A 22,719-nucleotide genomic window follows, 5' to 3' on the forward strand; every position below is an offset into this window, starting at 1 on the left:
TTTTTTTATACTTTAAACAGTCATTGCTATAAAAATAATAATGAATCAAAATCAATGTTGTTATGAATGATTGACATATTCAAGGCTCACGTTACTTCACATAAAATATTTCCTTTTAAAAGCAATTTTTGGAGAAAACATTGCATATTTTGTGTTTTTGCCATATAAAAAAAATCTACATTTTCTTTGACAAATAGGGTATAAAACAAATAAACTAAACAAAAAAAAAAAAACGTGGAATAAAAGAGCAAACCGGTCAAATGCAACAAGAAAAAGTTGACTCTAATAACACAAAGCTGCCATATAGGCTGTTTTTTTTTTTACTTTAAACAGTCATTGCTATAAAAATAATAATGAATCAAAATCAATGTTGTTATGAATGATTGACATATTCAAGGCTCACATTACTTCACATCAAATATTTCCTTTTAAAAGCAATTTTTGGAGAAAACATTGCATATTTTGTGTTTTTGCCATTTAAAAAAATCTACATTTTCTTTGACAAATAGGGTATAAAACAAATAAACTAGACAAAAAAACGTGAAAAATAATACAACAAATTTTGTCTCGAGATTTAAGTGTTGAAAGTATTAAAGAAAGAAAAACGTATGAACACTTTTCCCTTTAAGATCCCAAGAATTTTGATGTTTTATTTTTGGGTTTTTTAAAAAACCTGTAATTGCTCAAAAAATAATAATGACTGAAAATCAATGTTATGAATGACTGACCTCTTCAAGGCTCACATTACTTCAATATTCCACTTGAAAATATTGTATATTTGCCATATAGAAACTACCGTATTTTTCGGAGTATAAGTCGCGCCGGCCGAAAATGCATAATAAAGAAGGAAAAAAACATATATAAGTCGCACTGGAGTATAAGTCGCATTTTTTAGGGAAATGTATTTGATAAAAGCCAACAGCAAGAATAGACATTTTAGCTACTTCTAAATCACTAATCCTGGCCACTGGCCTTTTGTTTATTTTTATTTGAAGCGTTAGACACCTTTTTACCTGCACGTTGTCGTCTGCATATTGTGATCACGACAAACCATGTTCCCGACATCTACAAAGCATTTAGCTACTTGCTGCCACCTGCTGATATGGAAGAGTATTACACGGTTACTCTGCCGAGCTCTAGACAGCACAGACACTCCGCAACGGCACATTTGCAGATTATTCTTACTGGTTTGCAAAAAATATTATGTGGAATTACATAACGTCCCACGGCACACCAGACTGTATCTCACGGCACACGACTGTGCCGCGGCACAGTGGTTGAAAAACACGGCCATAGACAGAACATTTTCCAGTTTGCGACTATGATTAGACAATTTGTTTGCTTTGTTTATTAAACATTTAAACAGCTTCAAACAAAATGCACAGGAACAGGCTTTTAAAACGTCTGCAAATGATGACGGTCAACCAGGACATATTATAAAATAATATACACTGCAAAAAATGAAATCTAAGTAAGATGAAATACCGTATTTCCTTGAATTGCCGCCGGGAATATAGTATTCGCCTGCCTAGAATTACAGCCGGGTCAAACTCGTTTCGCAAAATAATTAGCGCATGCTTGGCACTTCCGCCGAGTCAAATATGAGTCGTTAAATGACTCCCGCCTCCTGGTGGTAGAGGGCGCTAGTGATCCTTCTTGCGACTACCAGTACTGCAGGAGACCGGTACTGCAGAAGAAGACAACAAGCAGCAAGCATGAGCAGCGATTGTTTGCTTGCACTTTTACCATGGAGGATTACATATCTAAAATAAAACAGTTTTCTAAACTGGACTTTCAATCGAAGCAGGAGGTAATAATCAAAGGAATATCTCCAGAGACTTTTAAAACTGAAGAAAGATAAGAAAGACTGCCTTTGATCAGAAGCAGCTGCACATGGACCCATTTACAAGTAAAGGTAAGATCATAATAAGGTTTTTTTTTTATTAAATGTGCTTTTCATGATAAGGTAAGCGCCGGAGTGAGAAGAGGTTTTAAAATAATTAGCGCATGCTTGCCCATTCCGCATGGTTTTGGTAACCGCAGGAGTGAGAAGAGGTTTTAAATTAATTAGCGCCCCTGCGGCTATTCAAGGAAATATGGTATCTCAAATAAGGGTGATATTTGCTTATTTTCTGTCTGATAAGATAATTCTTCTCACTAAGCAGATTTTATGTTAGAGTGTTTTACTTGTTTTAAGTGGTCCTAACTGATCTCAGTAAGATATTACAGCTTGTTGCTGAGATTTGAGGATCTATATTGAGTAAAACATGCTTGAAACTAGAATATCAACTGTTGCAAAGCTGTGTCATCAACACTCACAAGTAGAAAACTACTTTTTTAAAGTCATCATTTCTTACTTCAAGCATGAAAACAAAACTCATGATGCCGAGCGCATATCGTTATGTCAAGATAATGGCACTAGCATTTACTTAATTTAAGAATATTTTTCAACATGGGGCGGTATAGCTCGGTTGGTAGAGTGGCTGTGCCAGCAACTTGAGGGTTGCAGGTTCAATTCCCGCTTCCGCCATCCTAGTCACTGCCGTTGTGTCCTTGGGCAAGACACTTTACCCACCTGCTCCCAGTGCCACCCACACTGGTTTAAATGTAACTTAGATATTGGCTTTCACAATGTAAAGCGCTTTGAGTCACTTGAGAAAAAGCGCTATATAAATGTAATTCAATTCAATTCAATTCAACATATTGAGCAAAAAGGTCTCTTTTTTTCTACCAAGAAAAGTGCACTTGTTATTAGTGGGAATGCACTTTTTTTTTTTTAATTAATACTTTTTTTTTTTTTTTTTTTTTTTTTAATGTTGTCGATGCTGCTTTATTGGATAGTTTTTGTTTTCTTTTTTTTTTTTTTTTTTTTCATTTTATTTTTATTGACATCCAGCATCAGACATTCCTATCCATTACATCATATTCACATACATCTTATATCTGTTGTCTGCCCTAAATGTCCAAATGTTTTTTGTTTATATCCCAACCATACCACCCACCACCCCCCCAAAAAAGAAAGTAACAGCAAAAAAAACAAACAACGAAGTAATATCTACAAATACAACAATTAAATAAACAAAAATAAATGATAATACATTAATAATAATAATAATCAGAAATAAAATAATTTCAAAATATATATAGACAGATACATATATATATATATACATGTACACACACATATACATATACATATACATACATACATACCTGTACACATATAGGGAGTAATCTTTTTTTTTTTTTGAGCAGTACAATCACTAATTCCAAAAATTAAAGACTTTAATTTTTGGGAATGCACTTATTTTAAGGTATTTTTGGGTTCATTGAGGTTAGCTAATTTGACTTGTTTTGGAAAGTCTTGACAAGCCGAATTTTCTTGTTCTATTGGCAGATAACTTTGCTTAGTTCAAGTAAAACACCCCTCATTTTTGTATATTTTTTTCTTGTTTTTGAACACTGACTTTTTGCAGTGTTTGCAATATAGGAAAATGCTGCATTCATCTGAGTCTAATCAGGGAGGTGACCAAGAACCCCATGGAGAGACGAGAACTTCCAGAAGGACAATCCACCAATCAGGCCTGTATGGTAGAGTGGCCAGACAGAAGCCATTTCTTCGTCAAAAGTTTGCCAAAATGCACCTGAAAGACTCTCAGGCCACGAGAAACTCAATTCTCTGGTCTGATGAGACAAATATTGAAGTGTTTGGTGTAAATGTTTGGAGGAAATCAGGTGCTGTTCATCATCAGGCCAACAGTGAAGCATGGTGGTGGCAACATCATGCTATGGGGATGGTTTTTAGCAAAGGAACTGGGAGACTGGTCAGGATAGAGGGAAATATGAATGCAGCAATGTACAGAGAGGTGCTGCAAAGACGAATGGGCCAAACTGGAAAAGTGAAGCGCTGTGAATACTTTCCAGATGCCCACGCTACGGGATGGACTGAGGCTAAGATAGGACGTGTGCACGTCAAATTATAGTTCAAGCTTTATCGCGTTGAAGCCTCCATGGTTTGAATTCTCCAATACCGGAAAGAAAAGTGGTTGTGCATGATATGACCTCTTTTGAGTTGTGTACACAATGCCCTCGGGCGTGAACTTTGTCTTGACAAAAAACATCTCCCCGATTGTCCACACAAGACATTTTTCTCTCATTAGAAGAGCCAGAGGGCCGAGAGCCAACAAGAGATTTGCTTCTCAGTGCAGTTGATAGCACGGCGTGAAGAAATATGCAGGGTTTGCTCACTCCCAGGAAAATGTACTTTAAACGCACACAGACCTGGAGCGCATATACTGCTGGCTGCCGGCCAAAGAAACCCACTACAAGTATTATTTACACCAGCCAGCTGCAGACCTGAAGCAGCTGATAAACACTGATTACAGATGCCACAAGACATGGAACTTCATCACGTTTGACGCAATCTGTCCTCTTCAATCCAAAGCAAACACGTGTTTTGCAACACCTTTGCTCGTCAAGTTTGCCCAGGGGGCCTGCCAGTTCATAAGTCAAGCCAGCTTCTCCTGTGTGCAGGTTCACACACACCACAACAATCCTTCACCTACAAGCAAGGGCTGTCAATACACCGTACAATCCGGCAAGGGCGGTCCAGAACAAGGTCAAGGGTGTGTCCGGTCCAAAGCAACATGGCTGGCTTTTTTGTCCCCCACTAAAATAACAATTAAAAAATGAATGAAAAAGTCAGAGTCCATAGATCTAGCCCTGAAAAGGATAGAATGCCATCTGGGGGCAAGACCTTGCCCCAAATGGAGAAGTTCAAGAACCTTGGGATGTTGTTTACGGGTGAGGAAAGAGTGAATTGTGAGATCAACGTCAATGCAGACCCTGCATCGGTCCTTTGTAGAAAAGAAGAAGCCTAAACTTAGCGGTCAATCTACGTTCCTGTCCTCACCTTTAGGTGGTGAAAAGACAAGATCAAGGGGGTGTCTGGTTCAAAGCAACGTGACTGGGGTTTTTGTCCCCCACCAAAATAAGAGTTGAAAAATGTATGAAAATGAACTTCTCCAAGTCCGCATCCACAGTTCTAGCCCCGAAAAGGATGGAGTGCCATCTGGGGATGAGACCTTGCCCCAATTCAAATCAAATCAACTTTATTTATAAAGCACATTTAAAATTGACCACAGGGGTAGCCAAAGTGCTGTACAATGGGCAGGTTAAAAGATAATACGAGAACCGAGCAAACACAACACAACACAAACAGAACACGATAAAAAATAAATAAATAAAATATAAAAAGAGGTTGACAGCAGGTGTATTATGGGGCGCCATTGCAGGATGGATATCACTCAGTGTTAAATGCCATGGAATAAAAGTATGTTTTTAAGAGAGATTTAAAAACAGGAAGAGAGGAGGCTTGTCTAACACTCAGAGGTAGGTCGTTCCAGAGCTTGGGAGCAGCAGCGGCGAAAGCTCTGTCACCTCTACGCTTCAGCCTTGTGTCCGGGACCGTCAGTAGCAGCTGATCGGCTGATCTTAGGGATCGGGTGGGGCAGTAAGGCTGAAGGAGGTCGGAGAGATATGTTGGCGCGAGGTTGTTGAGACATTTAAAAACAAATAAAAGGAGTTTAAATTTGATTCTGTAACGCACAGGGAGCCAGTGAAGGGACGCTAATATAGGGGTGATGTGCTCACGTCTGCGGGTCTGTGTTAGCAGACGAGCAGCAGAGTTGTGCACGAGCTGCAGGCCTGGCTAATGCCTACATACAGGGCATTGCAGTAGTCTAAACGAGTCGAGATAAAGGCGTGGATTCATTTCTCGAGATCATGTCCTGATAGAAGCGGTTTCACTTTCGCTATTTGGCGTAATTGATAAAAACTTTTTTGTACGACGCTGCTGATTTGTTTTTCGAATTTAAAATCTGAGTCGAACTTTACCCCCAGGTGTGTGACACAGTCGCTGAGATACGGGGTCAGAGTGCCGAGGTCAACGTTGGGGGAGGGGGAGCGACTTGGACCGAACAACATAACTTCTGTTTTGTCTTCATTTAGGCTCAGGAAGTTAGCTGAAAGCCAGGCTTTGATGTCGTGCAGGCAGTCAATAAGACGTTGAACCGTGTTATTTTTATAATTCAAGAACCTTGGGATGTTGTGAGATTAACATCAATGCGGTCGCTGCATTGGTCCTTCGTAGAAAGGAAGAAGCCTAAACTTATCGGTCAATCTATGTTCCGGACAGGAGATTCAGGTGGTGACTGAAAAGACAAGGTCACAGGTACAAACAGGCCACCGTCGGGTGTCAGGGTTCTCCCTTAGAGATGGGGTGAAAAGATCTGTCATTCGAGAGGAGCTCGGAGAAAATCCGGACGAGGTGGTTCGGCATAGGATGTGTTTAGGGCACATCCACAGGGAAGACCTGGTTGAAGAGACTACGTCTCTCAGCTTGCCTGGGAACGTCTCGGGAGGATCTAAACAAAGTAACTGAGTAGAGGGAAGTTTGAATCAGATAAAAAAATGTGGGAGTTGTGGAACTTTGAAAAATGTCCCATTCTGGGTTGAAAAAATGTGAAAGGAGTAGTCGCCAGAAAAAAGGGTGAAAAAACGAAAATGATAGTTTGAATGTCCAGGATAGTGGAATGTGTTGAAGGTGGAATGCTTTGAATCGGTTGAAAAATGTGGAAATGGTGGAAGTTTGAAAAACGGCCAACACATTTTGAATGGGAAAAATGTCCCGGAAAACCTGGAATTCTGGGAATTCTGGGAATTTGTTGAGGCAAAGCCCGCAATTCCCACAGTTTGAAGTTGGAACGCTTTGAATGGGATGAAAAATGTGGAAGGTAAAGCGCGCCAAAATCTGGAGAACAAGAAGAATAATATACAGATGAATTTTGGTGTAGAAAACCATATATGTGTGAATGCTTTGGAGCATTCACACAATGACAGAATGTTGAAAAGTGGAAACTAGTAACTCATTAACACCAAGAACTGTATTGAAATTCAAGGTAATTTGAGATGAATTCTCCTATCAAAGCACAAGTTTTGCTGCTCGTACATCCACAACAACGCATTTTGTAGTCAACTCAAGTTTAGCAACACTTCTGTGATTCATACAAATTCAAAGTTGCGATTAGTTTGATTTAAAACAACAATTGTTTGACAGCACTAGTTTAAACACAGGTGTAGATTGTGGGCATTATTGTTGTAATCTGCACATGATGATTTATATACTTATGCACTCACCATCATTGTGTGACTTTTCAAAGCTACTTTTTGTCATCCGACCACAACAATGTGACAAATACTTCAATGTCTCAGCAAGTTTAGATGAGAAGAAGTTATTCTTCTACTTACAAGCCTAAAAGTACATTCAACCAGGGGTGTCCAAACTGCGGCCCGGGGGCCATTTGAGGTCCGCAGCTAATGTTTTAAGGGCCCGCGGCACAGTCTACAAATACTACTAAAAAAAACTAACGTGGAATAAAAGAGCAAACCGGTCAAATGCAACAAGAAAAAGTTGACTCTAATAACACAAGGCTGCCATGTAGGCTGTTTTTTTTTTACTTTAAACAGTCATTGCTATAAAAATAATAATGAATCAAAATCAATGTTGTTATGAATGATTGACATATTCAAGGCTCACATTACTTCACATCAAATATTTTATTTTAAAAGCAATTTTTGGAGAAAACATTGCATATTTTGTGTTTTTGCCATATAAAAAAATCTACATTTTCTTTGACAAATAGGGTATAAAACAAATAAACTAAACAAAAAAACATGAAAAATAATACAACAAATTGTCTCGAGATTTAAGTGTTGAAAGTATTAAAGAAAGAAAAACGCATGAACACTTTTCCCTTTAAGATCCCAAGAATTTTGATGTTTTATTTTTTTTTTTTTTTTAAACTTGTAATTGCTCAAAAAATAATAATGACTGAAAATCCATGTTATGAATGACTGACCTCTTCAAGGCTCACATTACTTCAATATTCCACTTGAAAATATTGTATATTTGCCATATAGAAACTAAGTTTTCTTTGAAAAAAAAAGGGCATAATACAAAAAATAATAAAAACTTATAATCGACAGATCTGAAGTTGATTTAGAGACATAAGTGTTAGACGTAAAAAAATATAAAAAATGTATGGCTTATTTTTAACAGTGGGGGTGACCTTTGGGATGCTCAATCATTTTAGTGGGATTTTTTTTTTATTACTTTCATTGATAAAAAAAAATAATACATTAAAAATCAATGTTGTTATGCATTATTGATCTATTTAAGGCACATCAAATATTTCACTTTGAAAATATTTTGGGGAAAAGTTTTGCATATTTTGTGTTTTTGCCATAAGAAACAGGGTTTCGCCAAAAAAACGGAAAAAAAAAAAAAAAATCTTCATAACGACAGATAGACCTGAAGTTGATTGAGAGATTTACGCGTTCAATAAAAAATACATAGAACTTGTTTTTAACATTTTTATGACATTTTTGGGTCACTGGGAATAAACTTGGGGGAAGCTATAAAAATAAAAATAAATGTTTATATTATAATGGTTTTAAAAATGAAAAATGTCACAATGGCCCCTGTATTCTTTGATTTGTCAGTGTGCGGCCCTCAGTGCGGACTGGAAAAAAAATCAGTGTTCAAAAACAAGAAAAAAATAAAAATAAATTAGGGGTATTTTACTTGAACTAAGCAAAATTATCTGCCAATAGAACAAGTACAATTAGCTAACCTCAATGAAGCCAAAAATACTTTAAAATAAGTATATTCTCACTAATAACAAGTGCACTTTTCTTGGTAGAAAAAAAAATTGACCTTTTTGCTCAATATGTTGAAAAATATTCTTAAATTAAATAAATGCTAGTGCCATTATCTTGACATAATGATATGCGCTCGGCATCACAATTTTTTTTTTCATGCTTGAAGTAAGAAATGGTTACTTTAAAAAAGTAGTTTTCTACTTGTGAGTGTTGATGACGCAGCTTTGCATCAGTTGATATTCTAGTTTCAAGCATGTTTTACTCAATATAGCTCATCAAATCTCAGCAACAAGCTGTAATATCTTACTGAGATCATTTAGGAGCAAAACCCTTAAAACAAGTAAAACACTCTAACATAAAATCTGCTTAGTGAGAAGAATTATCTTATTAGACAGAAAATAAGCAAATATCACCCTTATTTGAGATATTTAATCTTACTTAGATTTCACTTTTTGCAGTGTGGATACGTTTGAACACCCCTTCACTAAAGTGAAGAAGAAAATGTCAAAAAGCGTAGTGTAATTTAAAAAAAAATGTTTTAATAAAAATGCAAAGTTAAAGGCCTACTGAAATGATTTTTTATTTATTTAAACGGGAATAGTAGATCCATTCTATGTGTCATACTTGATAATTTCGCAATATTGCCATATTTTTGCTGAAAGGATTTAGTAGAGAAAATCGACGATAAAGTTCGCAACTTTTGCTCGCTGATAAAAAAAAGCCTTGCCTGTAGCGGAAGTAGCGTGACGTCACAGGAGCTAGTATTCCTCACAATTCCCCGTTGTTTACAATGGAGCGAGAGAGATTCGGACAGAGAAAGTGACGATTACCCCATTAATTTGAGCGAGGATGAAAGATTCGTAGATGAGGAACGTTACAGTGAATGACTAGAGAGGCAGCGATGGACGTATCTTTTTTCGCTCTGACCGTAACTTAGGTACAAGCTGGCTCATTGGATTCCACACTCTCCTTTTTCTATTGTAGATCACAGATTTGTATTTTAAACCACCTGGGATACTATATCCTCTTGAAAATGAGAGTCCAGAACGCGAAATGGACATTCAGTGCCTTTTATCTCCACGACAATACATCGGCGAAATGCTTTAGCTACGAGCTAACGTGATAGCATCGTGCTTTAACTGCATATAGAAACAAAAAAATAAACCCCTGACTGGAAGGATAGATAGAAAATCAACAATACTATTAAACCGTGGACATGTAAATACACGGTTAATGCTTTCCAGGCTGGCGAAGGTTAACAATGCTGTGCTAACGACGCCATTGAAGCTAACTTAGCAACTTAGCAACGGGACCGCACAGAGCTATGCTAAAAACATTAGCTCTCCACCTACGCCAGCCAGCCCTCATCTACTCATCAACACCCGTGCTCACCTGCGTTCCAGCGATCGGCAGAAGGACGAAGGACTTCACCCGATGCCTTTTGGCGGCCCAGAGACGTAGGAAGTCAAGGTGAGGTCGGCGGCTAGCGCGGCTAGCGCTCCAACAAAGTCCTCCTGGTTGTGTTGCTGTAGTCCGCCGCTAATACACCGATCCCACCTACAACTGTCTTCTTTGCAGCCTTCATTGTTCATTAAACAAATTGCAAAAGATGTCCAGAATACTGTGGAATTATGAAATGAAAACAGAGCTTTTTGTATAGGATTCTACGGGTACCATAACTTCCGTTACTCTGACTTCGTCACGCGCATACGTCATCATACCGCGACTTTCAGCCGGATATTTCCCTGGAAGTTTTAAATGTCACTTTATAAGTTAACCCGGCCGTATTGGCATGTGTTGCAATGTTAAGATTTCGTCATTGATATATAAACTATCAGACTGCGTGGTCGCTAGTAGTGGCTTTCAGTAGGCCTTTAAAGTGAACGGAGTAAATTTAGTCACAATAATCCATTTTGAAGAAGTGGCGTGGCGTGGCGGTCCACTCGCACGCCACGCTGCCATCTCGTGTGAAGTTATCTCGCCAAAAGCGTTCTTTTAGTTCCTAATGATGTCATGTTTCTGGACATGTATGTCACCAAAGGGCTGTGTCTTTTTGAAGAAGGTTCCAATGTGAGGAGTCATAGCCCATAAAAAGACTTAATGCCGTCCAGACAGACACCTGTTGAACACGTGTCAATCAGCTGCTTCTAAACAATGACTCATGCTAAGTGCTTAACGACTCCGCTTCTCCAAACTCATCAATCCGAGACGAAGGGCGGCGAGGAGCGCGGTACTGGCGGCGGATCTGACGTGGCCGTCTAATGAGCGGTCACCTGCGCTTAGCAGAGGAAAAACAGACGTCCACGCCCTCTTCCTCGCTCCTCGGGGCATGTGGAAGCTGCAGCAGACATCAAAGGCGGGTAATGAGAGCAATAGGGAGAAGGTGTGTCCAGGAAGTGAGGGGTGTGAAGACGTTGTCAGGAGTTGTTGGAAACAAAGCACTAACTCAAACCCTTTCTTGCTCATCGGCAGCATTTAAACAGGCTCTTCAAGTCAACAGTTTGTTAACGTCTCTCACACACACACACATACACACACACACACACACACACACACACACACACACACACACACACACACACACACACACACACACTCACACACACACACTAGAGGTGAGATAAGCAGCAATTGGCGCGGGCTACGGTTGTACCAAAATGTATTTTGACACTTTTCTAAATAAAGGGGACCACAAAAAAATGGCATTATTGGCTTTATTTTAACAACAAATGTTAGTGTACATGAAACATGTGTTTATTATTGTCATTTAGTCCTTCAATAAAATAGTGAACAAATTAGACAACTTGTCTTTTAGTAGTAAGTAAACAAACAAAGGCTCCTAATTAGTCTGCTGACGTATGCAGTAACATATTGTGTCATTTATACACCTATTATTTTGTACACATTATGAGGGACAAACTGTAAACATTTATATTAATCTACTTGATCTGCTTATTTTCAGTTTTAACATGTTCTATCTACACTTCTGATAAAATGTATTCTTCTCTTCTTTGATAATTGACATTAGTTTTGGATGATACCACACATTTAGGTATGGATCTGATACCAAGTAGCTAGAGCAGGGGTCACAAACGCGGTGCCCGCGGGCACCAGGTAGCCCGTAAGGACCAGATGAGTAGCCCTCTGGCCTGTTCTAAAAATAGCTCAAATAGCAGCACTTACCAGTGAGCTGCCTCTATTTTTTAAATGTTATTTATTTCCTAGAAAGCTGGTCTCGCTTTGCCCGACATTTTTAATTCTAAGAGAGACAAAACTCAAATAGAATTTGAAAATCCAAGAAAATATTTGAAAGACTTGGTCTTCACTTGTTTAAATAAATTCATTATTTTTTTTACTTTGCTTCTTATAACTTTCAGAAAGACAATTTTAGAGAAAAAATACAACCTTAAAATGATTTTAGGATTTTTAAACACATATACCTTTTTACCTTTTAAATTCCTTCCTCTTCTTTCCTGACAATTTAAATCAATGTTCAAGTAAATTTATTTTTTTTATTGTAAAGAATAATAAATACATTTTAATTTAATTCTTCATTTTAGCTTCTGTTTTTTCGACGAAGAATATTTGTGAAATATTTCTTCAGACTTATTATGATTAAAATTCAAAAAAATCATTCTGGCAAATCTACAAAATCTGTAGAATCAAATTTAAATCTTATTTCAAAGTCTTTTGAATTTCTTTTAAAAAATTTTGTTCTGGAAAATCTAGAAGAAATAATGATGTGTCTTTGTTAGAAATATAGCTTGGTCCAATTTGTTATATATTCTAACAAAGTGCAGATTGGATTTTAACCTTTTTAAAACATGTCATCAAAATTCTAAAATTAATCTTAATCAGGAAAAATTACTAATGATGTCCCATAAATTATTTTTTTAATTTTTTCAAAAAGATTCGAATTAGCTATTTTTTCTCTTCTTTTTTTTGGTTGAATTTTGAATTTTAAAGAGTCGAAATTGAAGATAAACTATGTTTCAAAATTTAATTGTCATTTTTTTCGTGTTTTCTCCTCTTTTAAACCGTTCAATTAAGTGTAAATATCATTAATTATTAATAATAACATAGAGTTAAAGGTAAATTGAGCAAACTGGCTATTTCTGGCAATTTATTGAAGTGTGTATCAAACTGGTAGCCCTCCGCATTAATCACTACCCAAGAAGTAGCTCTTGCTTTCAAAAAGGTTGGTGACCCCTGAGCTAGAGGATCATACATTGGTCATATTCAAAGTCCTCATGTGTCCAGGGACATATTTACCGACTTTATAAACATAATATGAATTTTTTAAAAAGGAAAAAAGATTTTATGACGATAAAAAATGTCCATGTAATCATAGTAGTATCGACTAGATACGCTCTTGTACTTGGTATCATTACAGTGGACGTCAGGTGTAGATCCACCCATGGCGTTTGTTTACATTGTGACGGTGGTGAGCTATTGTATCCTCCTACGGTGTGTAGTGAAGCATGTTTAGCTATTCCTCGTCCTCCAGTGATAATGCTACTTGTAAGAAACTTACTTTATTTGTCACCATGGAGACCAGGATTAGTGATTTAGAAGCAGCTAAAACACTGTGGATGGATGTTAGCCATGTCTTAAAGCAGCTCTTCCTGAGGGTGTTTCAGTGTTATAACTTCAGCTTTATCTTTTTACGCCAAAATGCGTCCATTCTCCCTTTTCTGTCTACACACTGTGTCTGCTTGTAAGTACTCTGTGTGCGTGCGCTGCCCAACATGCTCGTAAAAGCAGCAATGTCACGACGTGACGACGCGCCGGTGCTTTTTAGAGGCGGTATAGTACTGGATATGATGCATTAGTATTTCCTACAACCCTAGTGTACTGTCTTTGTGCTGAAATGCTCTTATCTGTCCTCCTGTCACGGCCATTTGATCAAACGTGCAGAGAAGCCCACCCCATTTGCACCTTGTCGCGGGAGCATCAAAGGCGGCCCGCAACCCAAGACGGCGGGGTCGCGACAAGGGGGTCACGGGTTTAAACCTTGCCCCGGGCAACCATTTTAGAGGTCAGGTGTGTTTGCTTAAAGAGAGGCAGAGCTGAAGATTTGGGCCGGCGGAACATTCCGCCAAAGAAATGTACTATCAGGTGAGCTAATTGCAAGGTGCTTATCACATTCCTGAGTCTGTTTGGCGATAAAATCAATGTGGCTTTTTAAAACATGGTTTTGTCAGCAAAGTGTTGTGGACAATACCTTCATCGGCGCTTTTGCCGCAGGGCCATTTTGTTTCATCTGCTCCTTCTTGGGTGTTGTGGGGCCCTGCAAGAAAGAAGACGTACATGTTTACCGAGCAGCCATTATATAGTAACGGTCATTTTATTTCAGACCCAGAGGGATCCATATCACAAAAGAAAAAACATATTACAGCGATAAAACACAAATAAAAGTCTGTGGAACGCTCTCCCTGACCACCTGAGGGCACCACAGACTGTGGATGATTTTAAAAAAGGCTTAAAAACCCTCCTTTAAAAAAAAAAAAGCCTTTTATTTAGATATATGCATACTAGTTTTAGCTATTTGGCTGTTCTAGTTATTATTTTTATTTATTTTTTATTATCTTTGTATTTATTTATTTTTTAATACACTGTAGCACTTTGAGGTTGTTTACTCAAGGTAAAGTGCTTTTTACAAATAAAATCTATTATTATTATTATTAAATACAAGCAGAAATAAAATTAATAAAAACTTGTATAAAAAAATAAATAAAAATAAAATAAATATTAAGAAAATACACACAAACAATTAATAAAAATTATTTGGGACAACACACAAATTAAACTGCAATTTCCTGCTAGTAACGAGTCAGCAGTGGTGTGCCGTCATAAATCATGATCATAAACTGATAAAAGTTCATTTCATTTTTAATTGACTCTCCATAAATATATCAAAGTACCGTATTTTTCGGAGTATAAGTCGCTCCGGAGTATAAGTCGCACCGGCCGAAAATGCATAATAAAGAAGGAAAATAACATATATAAGTCTCACTGGAGTATAAGTCGCATTTTTGGGGGAAATTTATTTGATAAAACCCAACACCATGAATAGACATTTGAAAGGCAATTTAAAACAAATAAAGAACAAATAAATAAATAAAGAATAAATAAACAACAACAGGCTGAATAAGTGTGCGTTATATGAGGCATAAATAACCAACTGGTATGTTAACGTAACATATTATGGTAAGAGTCATTCAAATAACTATAACATATAGAACATGCTATACGTTTACCAAACAATCTGTCACTCCTAATCGCTAAATCCCATGAAATCTTATACGTCTAGTCCAGGGGTCGGCAACCTTTACCACTCAAAGAGCCATTTTGGCAAGTTTCACAAATTAAAGAAAATAATGGGAGCCACAAAAAAAATTAAAATGAAAAACACCGCATACAAAGCTTAAACGCTTTGTGCTATGTTAACCAGGGGTCTCCGACACACGCACCGGCACGCACGTTAATGTGGAAATTTGATGTTAGTGCGGCCCGCGAGTTGTGAATAAATGGCGCTTGATAGCGTCATACTTGCCAACCCTCTCATTTTTCCCGGGAGACTCCCGAATATCAGGGTGTGATGACACTGCTTTTGGCGCCCTCTACAGCCTGCCCAAACAGCGTACCTGCTCGACCACATGCAGAATGCAGTTTCAGCTTGCTCACGTAAGTGACAGCAAGGCGTACTACCTCAGCAGCCACACATCTTACACTGACGGTACCAATACCCAGAATCCCATGCAGCCCTAACTCTTCCGCTCAACCAACGCACGGAGGGGGTGGGGGGGTTGATGTGTGGGGAGATTTGGTGGTAGCGGGCTGCGTGGGATTCTGGGTATTGGTTGTGTTATGTTTATGTTGTGTTACGGTGGGATGTTCTCCAGAAATGTGTTTTTCATTCTTTTTTGGTGTGGGTTCACAGTGTGGCGCATATTTGTAACGTAACAATGTTAAAGTTGTTTGATACGGCTACCGTCAGTGTAAGCTGTGTGGCTGATGACTAAGTATGCTTTGCTGTCTCCTATGTGTGCAAAAAAACCCAAAACATACAACATGTGGCCGGGATGGCACGCTGTTTGTAAACGCTATAGAGGACAATTACTGCAGTGCAATTAGGGCACTCCCTTTATTTAGTAATTAGAGTGTAAATAGGATTATATTTTCCCTGGGAGTAATCTATGAGAGACACTGAGATCCATAATTCTCCTGGGAAAATTGGGGGGGTCGGCAAGAATGTAGCTGAGCCGCATCAGAGTGGTCAAAGAGCCGCATGCGGCTCCGGAGCCGCGGGTTGCCGACCCCTGGTCTAGTCTCTTACGTGAATGACATCAATAATATTATTTGATATTTTACGCTAATGTGTTAATCATTTCACACATAAGTCGCTCCTGAGTATAAGTCGCACCCCCGGCCAAACTATGAAAAAAAACGTGACTTATAGTCCGAAAAATACGGTATTCATCATATTCTCTTCATGTCATACTAGGTTCCAGTCTTGCTTTAGTTTTTTTTACGTTAGAGCTTTTATCCAAGCAGAATTCAGCCAGCTTGTTGAAATATGCTGTGCAGTGTAGGCCAACATGGCGCTTACACTTGATCAGATTACGAGTCGTCGACAGTAGCCCTCCCAGCTTGCTCACGCCTCCTCACTTGTGAGTCACAAATGAGTATCCAATCACAAGTTGTGAGAGCGGGAAGTGGCGCACCAGACATATAATAGCGACTCGTTTTTTTTAAGCCACAAGGAAGGGGAGACAACGTTGATTGGGTTGCAGATATATACTTTCACCAAGGACGTTTCAATTGAAGCTCTTTCTAGTGAGACAAGGTTAGGACGACCTCGATCTAGCTAACCCGTCCCAGTCGGTCCGCCCCTTCCAATCGTATCAACCCCTGGCTTATGGCTTCTAATGGGTTCTGCAAATTGTGAGTTCAAACCGAATGCAAACAAAACACAGGCGATTGTCTGGAGCATTGTCAGCATGTCTGTGATGTGGACGTAACTATAATACAGTCCAGGGGCCGTACTTATCAAGCTTCTTAGAATTACTCCTAAGAAGTCTGCTAAGAGTTGACTTAAGAGTAAATAAATTATTCGCTGAAAGCTGCACTTAAAAGTTAGTTATCAAGCGTCTTACTCACACTTTCAGCGAAGTGTAGGACTGAATCTTAAGTGTCGCACTCAGAGCTGAATTACGACATTACTATGTGCCGTAAATGGAATTTTAGGTGACGTCATTTCTGTGTCCATAGAAATGACCAATCACGGAAGGGAATCCGTTGTCTAAGAATAAAGAAATATCTTGGAAATATTTAAGTGGACAATGGGAGTGTATATTTTGACAATAAAATACAAAATAATACAAAACAAACTAGTCCCCGCCGGCACTCACGCTACCGCTCCCTCTCTTCTGTCGCCCACACACTCACTGATGTCACTCACCTCACGGCCACACACATACGCTACTGTCATAACATTTTCTTTCCAATTCATTAATTAGGCAACTAATTTGAAACTGGTTTGGGTGGCTCTATATATACTAGCCCACTGCAGACACATGCAGAAATCAACATGGAATCGAAAAGTATTAAATCTGTGACAAAAATAATACCCGCTCTGTCTAAACGATACCGTTTGATCAGCTGCTCGTCATCGAACAAATCCAGAACATCGTTCCGCTCCCTGAATGTTCGCGCACGTCTCTCTCGCCTCAGTGCCATCCCCTGCTGGCAACTCCTAACCACTTAAGACACCTCTGAAGGTCTCTTAAATATCGTGGAGAGTAGGAGTGATTCTTAGACTTAAGAACGTTGATAAAAAGCTTTTATTCTTAAGTTTGAGAGTAGGACTACATTTCGCAAATTCTCAGGACTTAAGTGTAAAATGGCACTCTAAGAAGCTTGATAAGTACGGCCCCTGATATACCTGTAATACCAGCCATCTACAAAATGTACTGTGGCGGCTTTTAAGGAGAAAAAGTCCAACTGGAGCAAAAGTACCAAGCAAGTGTGGCGCCTCTTTAGTCAGCAACATCGAGGGACAGAAGTTGAGTGTCTCTAAACACGACTCCATTTTATAATAACACCATAAAAAGATGCAAGATGTGTTTTTAGTGGTGTTTTTTAAGTCATTAAAAGTCTTGAAAAAGTCAACAAAGTACATTGTACAATTAGCAGCAACAATCTAAAATATGGCAAAACATAGGTTGAATCTTTTGCATGTTTCCCATCATGCATTGCAGGGGGCTTAAATGAGTGTAATTTTGAATTATGTGTTGTGCTTGGACATTTTTTTATGATATATTTTTGATGAGGTGGCGACTTGTCCAGGGTGTACCCCGCCTTCAGCCCGATTGCAGCTGAGATAGGCTTCGGCACCCCCCCCACCCCACCCCGCGACCCCGAAAGGGACAAGCGGTAGAAAATGGATGGATGGATCCACAAAGTTCAGTAAGCAGGTTGTGTTACGTGTGACCGTGTGTGTTGACTTTTTGTGTTAGTTTAGTGCGGGTGTGCGGCTCTGGAGCCTCATGCGGCTCTTTAGCGCCGCCTTAGTGGCTCCCTGGAGCTTTTTTAAAAATGTATGAAAATGGAGAAAGATGGGGAAAAATATATTTTTTGTTGTAATATATTTTCTGTAGGACGACAAACATGACACAAACCTTACTAATTGTTAGAAGTCGAACTGTTTATATTAAACACGCTTCACTGATGAGAGTATTTGGCGAGTGCCGTTTTGTCCTACTAACTTGGGCCGACCTTGAACTCAACGTACTTTGTTTACATGTACAACTTTCTCCGACGCTACCAGAGAAAGATGTGTTTCATGCCATTCCTTCTTTGTCTCATTTTGTCCACCAAACCTTTTATACTGTGTGTGAATTATAACATATAATTATTACACTTATGTAACTAGTGTTACCATATCTGAGCTACTGTGTAGAAATATGGGGAAATAATTACAAAAGTACACTTCATTCATTAACGGTGTTACAAAAAAGATCAGTTATAATAATACATCATGTTGGATATAGAGAACATACTAATCCTTTATTTATTGAATCAAAGATACTGAAACTCCACCACATAGTGAATTTGCAAACAGCTAAAATGATGCACAAAGCAAACTATAACCTGCTAGCCAAGAATATACAACAATTCTTCTCAAAAAAAGAGGAGAAATATAATCTTAGAGAGAAATGTAATTTAAAACATTTGTATGCACGTACAACACTTAAGACCTTCAGTATATCAGTATGTGGAATTAAATGATGGAATGGATGAAGCAAAGCAATCAAACAATGTACTAATATGATCCACTTCAAGAAACTCTTCAAACTTAAAGTGTTTACAAAGTACTAAGAAGAAGAATACTGAATTTATTTAATTAATCCATTCTTTCACTCTCAAAATAATCTTACTTATCTCATCATATGAAATGTAACTTACTTCACCAATTATTATTATTCATCTACTTTTATTGTGATTACTTATGGAGTACATTGTGAATAAATTGAGAACAGGAAGTGAACAAAAGTCTTAGCAACTGTTATGTGAAAGAAAAGGGGTAGGATGAAATAAGCTCTGCTTCTTCCTACTGGAAATTGTGATGCATCATGTTGTATGCTTGCATGTTCCAAATAAACTCAAACTCAAACTTATATAAGACGTTTAAAGTCATTTTGATAGTAGGTTAATATAGTTAACTTACACACTTACATCATGTGTTGCCTTCATTATAACACTTACCGTAATTTCCGGACTATAAGGCGCACCTGACTATAAGCCGCACCAGCTAAATTTAGGGGAAAATACAGATTGCTCCATATATAAGCCGCACCCGACTATAAGCCGCAGGGTTTTGATGTGTAATTAGCGTAGTATATAGGGGTTCCTGCTACCACGGAGGGGATTGTCGGGACAGAGATGACTGTTTGGGAACGCAAAGCGTCCCATTTATTAACAATAAATCTTTCAATCATTCAATCAAACTTTCACATCTTTGACATGGCCAACAGCATTCGTCTATCTTTCTTTGTGTGAATTTGCGGAAGTTTGTTATTTTCTCCTTGTGGTCGGGAGGGAGTTGCTGACTCAGAGTCTAATGGACAGTCCTTTTCGCCTCATAAATCTGAGACACCATGATGGTCCACCTCTAAAATCTTCAATATTCATTTCTTTGGCGGTTGTTTGGGCTTTCAGTCGGATCTGCACGGTGGAAACACCCCGGCCGTTTGCTCTCTGTGGGTTCACCCAGTCCTCAAGAAAGTTTTCAAGTTCCGGCCATCTGCTTTTATTACCTAGGAAGGATTTTTTTTGTCTTTTTGCATTGAATCAGTTCTTCATGCTGCCGTCTCCAAGGTCTCACCATTGATTCATTGATGTCAAGGGTACGTGCAGCAACTCTATTTCCTTCTTTGACAGCCAGATCGATTGCCTTTAACTTAAAAGCAGCATCATATGCACTTCTCCGTTTGTTTTCCATATTGAGGGTGTTTGCATGAACACTTCCTTCGCGCAAACTGTTGCTGACGCTCTCCTACTCTTTGTTTTGCCCTCGTTACCTGGCGCCAGATGTCTGCCTCGGTCTCGCGCATCCTCGGTAGTGCGCGCCCCCGGTTACCATAAGCCGTAGAAAAGCCGCACCGTTGTATAAGCCGCAGGGACCGGAGCGAGGAGAAAAAGTAGCGGCTTATAGTCCGGAAATTACGGTATATAAGGCTTTTATTTTTTTTGCGGCTCCAGACGGTTTTCTCTTTTGTATTTTCGCTCCAATATGGCTCTTTCAACATTTTGGGTTGCCGACCCCTGGTTTAGTGGGAAAGGTTGTTTGGATTGTTTATGCTTGTTATGTTTTGATTTTTTTACAATGATTTTAACTGCTGCTGCAAGTTTATTGATCTTTTCAATGCGCCATGAAACAGCCCAATTTGTCCACTATTGAGGTGATTTCTGTGTAGTGTTTCCCCAGCTGTGGTCATGCGCTGACATAAATGACAGCTACTTCTTCAAGTGGGACTAAGTAGGACATCACTAAAGGCCTAGGTGTGAAATGCACGGCCCATAATCCATCATTGTTCCCCCGCAGGCCTTCCTATTGCTAGCATTCAGCTGTGTGATTATCTCATAATGGCAGAGCGAGCCTCCAAGCGGCTTAGGAGCGTAATTGCCCGTGTTGACATAACGACTACAAGACCATTACACGTGTAAGAAAGACCAAGTGACAGCGTTTACGACAGCTTTCGCACATGACCAGACAAGAGCGGGAAAGGCTCTTCAATCAGGCCGACGACACCGCCGCATTCCTACCAGATGGGAAAAGCAAGGATATTTTTGCAGCGTGAGCAAGTATTAGTTTTTGAGCAAACTTTTTCACTTGGGGTGCTCAATTTGTGTTTCATTTGACATCACATGGACAAAGATAAGACCTTCTGGAGGAAAGTTCTGTGGTCGGATGAAACAAAAATGGCCACAATACCTAGCAATATGTTTGGAGGTGAAAAGGTGAGGCCTTTGATCCCATGAACACCACACCTACCGTCAAGCATGGTGGCCGTGCGTTCAGGAGCGCTTGTAAAATAGGGTTTATAAGATAAAACAAGGACTTCCTAATAATATTTAGACATATTTGAGAGCCAATTTGAATGAGTTTGTTTACTTTTTATAGCATTAATCTTTCATGGTCTGTTTAGAACAGGGGTCACCAACCTTTTTGAAAGCAAGAGCTACTTCTTGGGTAGTGATTAATGCGAAGGGCTACCAGTTTGATACACACTTCAATAAATTGCCAGAAATAGCCAATTTGCTCAATTTACCTTTAACTATATGTAATTATTAATAATTAATTATGTTTACACTTAATTGAACGGTTTAAAAGAGGAGAAAACACAAAAAAATGACAATTAAATTTTAAAACATAGTTTACTTCGACTCTTTAAAATTCAAAATTCAACCGAAAAAAAGAAGAGAAAAACTAGCTAATTCGAATCTTTTTGAAAAAATAAAAAAAAATAATTTATAGAACATCATTAGTAATTTTTCCTGATTAAGATTAATTTTAGAATTTTGATGACGTGTTTTAAATAGGTTAAAATCCGATCTGCACTTTGTTAGAATATATAACAAATTGGACCGAGCTATATTTCTAACAATGACAAATCATTATTTCTTGTATATTTTCCAGAATAAAAATTTTAAAAGAAATTCAAAAGACTTTGAAATAAGATTTAAATTTGATTCTACAGATTTTCTAGATTTGCCAGAATAATTGTTTTGAATTTTAATCATAATAAGTCTGAAGAAATATTTCACAAATATTCTTCGTCGAAAAAACAGAAGCTAAAATGAAGAATTAAATTAAAATTTATTTATTATTCTTTACAATAAAAAAAATCAATTTACTTGAACATTGATTTAAATTGTCAGGAAAGAAGAGGAAGGAATTTAAAAGGTAAAAAGGTATATGTGTTTAAAAAAGGTTATATTTTTTCTCTAAAATTGTCTTTCTGAAAGTTACAAGAAGCAAAGTAAAAAAATGTATGAATTTATTTAAACAAGTGAAGACCAAGTCTTTAAAATATTTTCTTGGATTTTCAAATTCTATTTGAGTTTTGTCTCTCTTAGAATTAAAAATGTCGGGCAAAGCGAGACCAGCTTGCTAGTAAATAAATAAAATTTAAAAAATCGAGGCAGCTCACTGGTAAGTGCTGCTATTTGAGCTATTTTTAGAACAGGCCAGCGGGCTACTCATCTGGTCCTTACGGGCTACCTGGTGCCCGCGGGCACCGCGTTGGTGACCCCTTGTTTACAACATTTATGCCTAGAGGGCAGAATTTTGGACCACAAAATTGGTGCAGTTCAGCTAAATGTGTTGCTTTTCTGACATGGACTTGTTTCTTCAGCATTGTCCACACGTTTAAGTCAGGACTTTGGGAAGGCCATTCTAAAACCTTCATTCTAGCCTGATGTTGCCATTCC

The 22,719-nt window shown here is 38.3% G+C and overlaps 1 protein-coding gene across 3 annotated transcripts in view; it reads right to left on the bottom strand.

The window, feature by feature from the left end:
• npm1b (nucleophosmin 1b) overlaps positions 1-22,719 on the bottom strand; it is an 83,753-nt gene that overhangs the window by 27,117 nt on the left and 33,917 nt on the right. For all 3 annotated transcript variants that reach the window (XM_062039915.1, XM_062039917.1, XM_062039916.1), the window contains exon 8: positions 13,946-14,011. In XM_062039915.1, the coding sequence (XP_061895899.1) occupies positions 13,946-14,011 (66 nt within the window). The remainder of the gene's footprint in view (positions 1-13,945; positions 14,012-22,719) is intronic.

This window comes from Entelurus aequoreus, linkage group LG28, assembly GCF_033978785.1.
Source record: "Entelurus aequoreus isolate RoL-2023_Sb linkage group LG28, RoL_Eaeq_v1.1, whole genome shotgun sequence".
NCBI lineage: Eukaryota > Metazoa > Chordata > Actinopteri > Syngnathiformes > Syngnathidae > Entelurus > Entelurus aequoreus.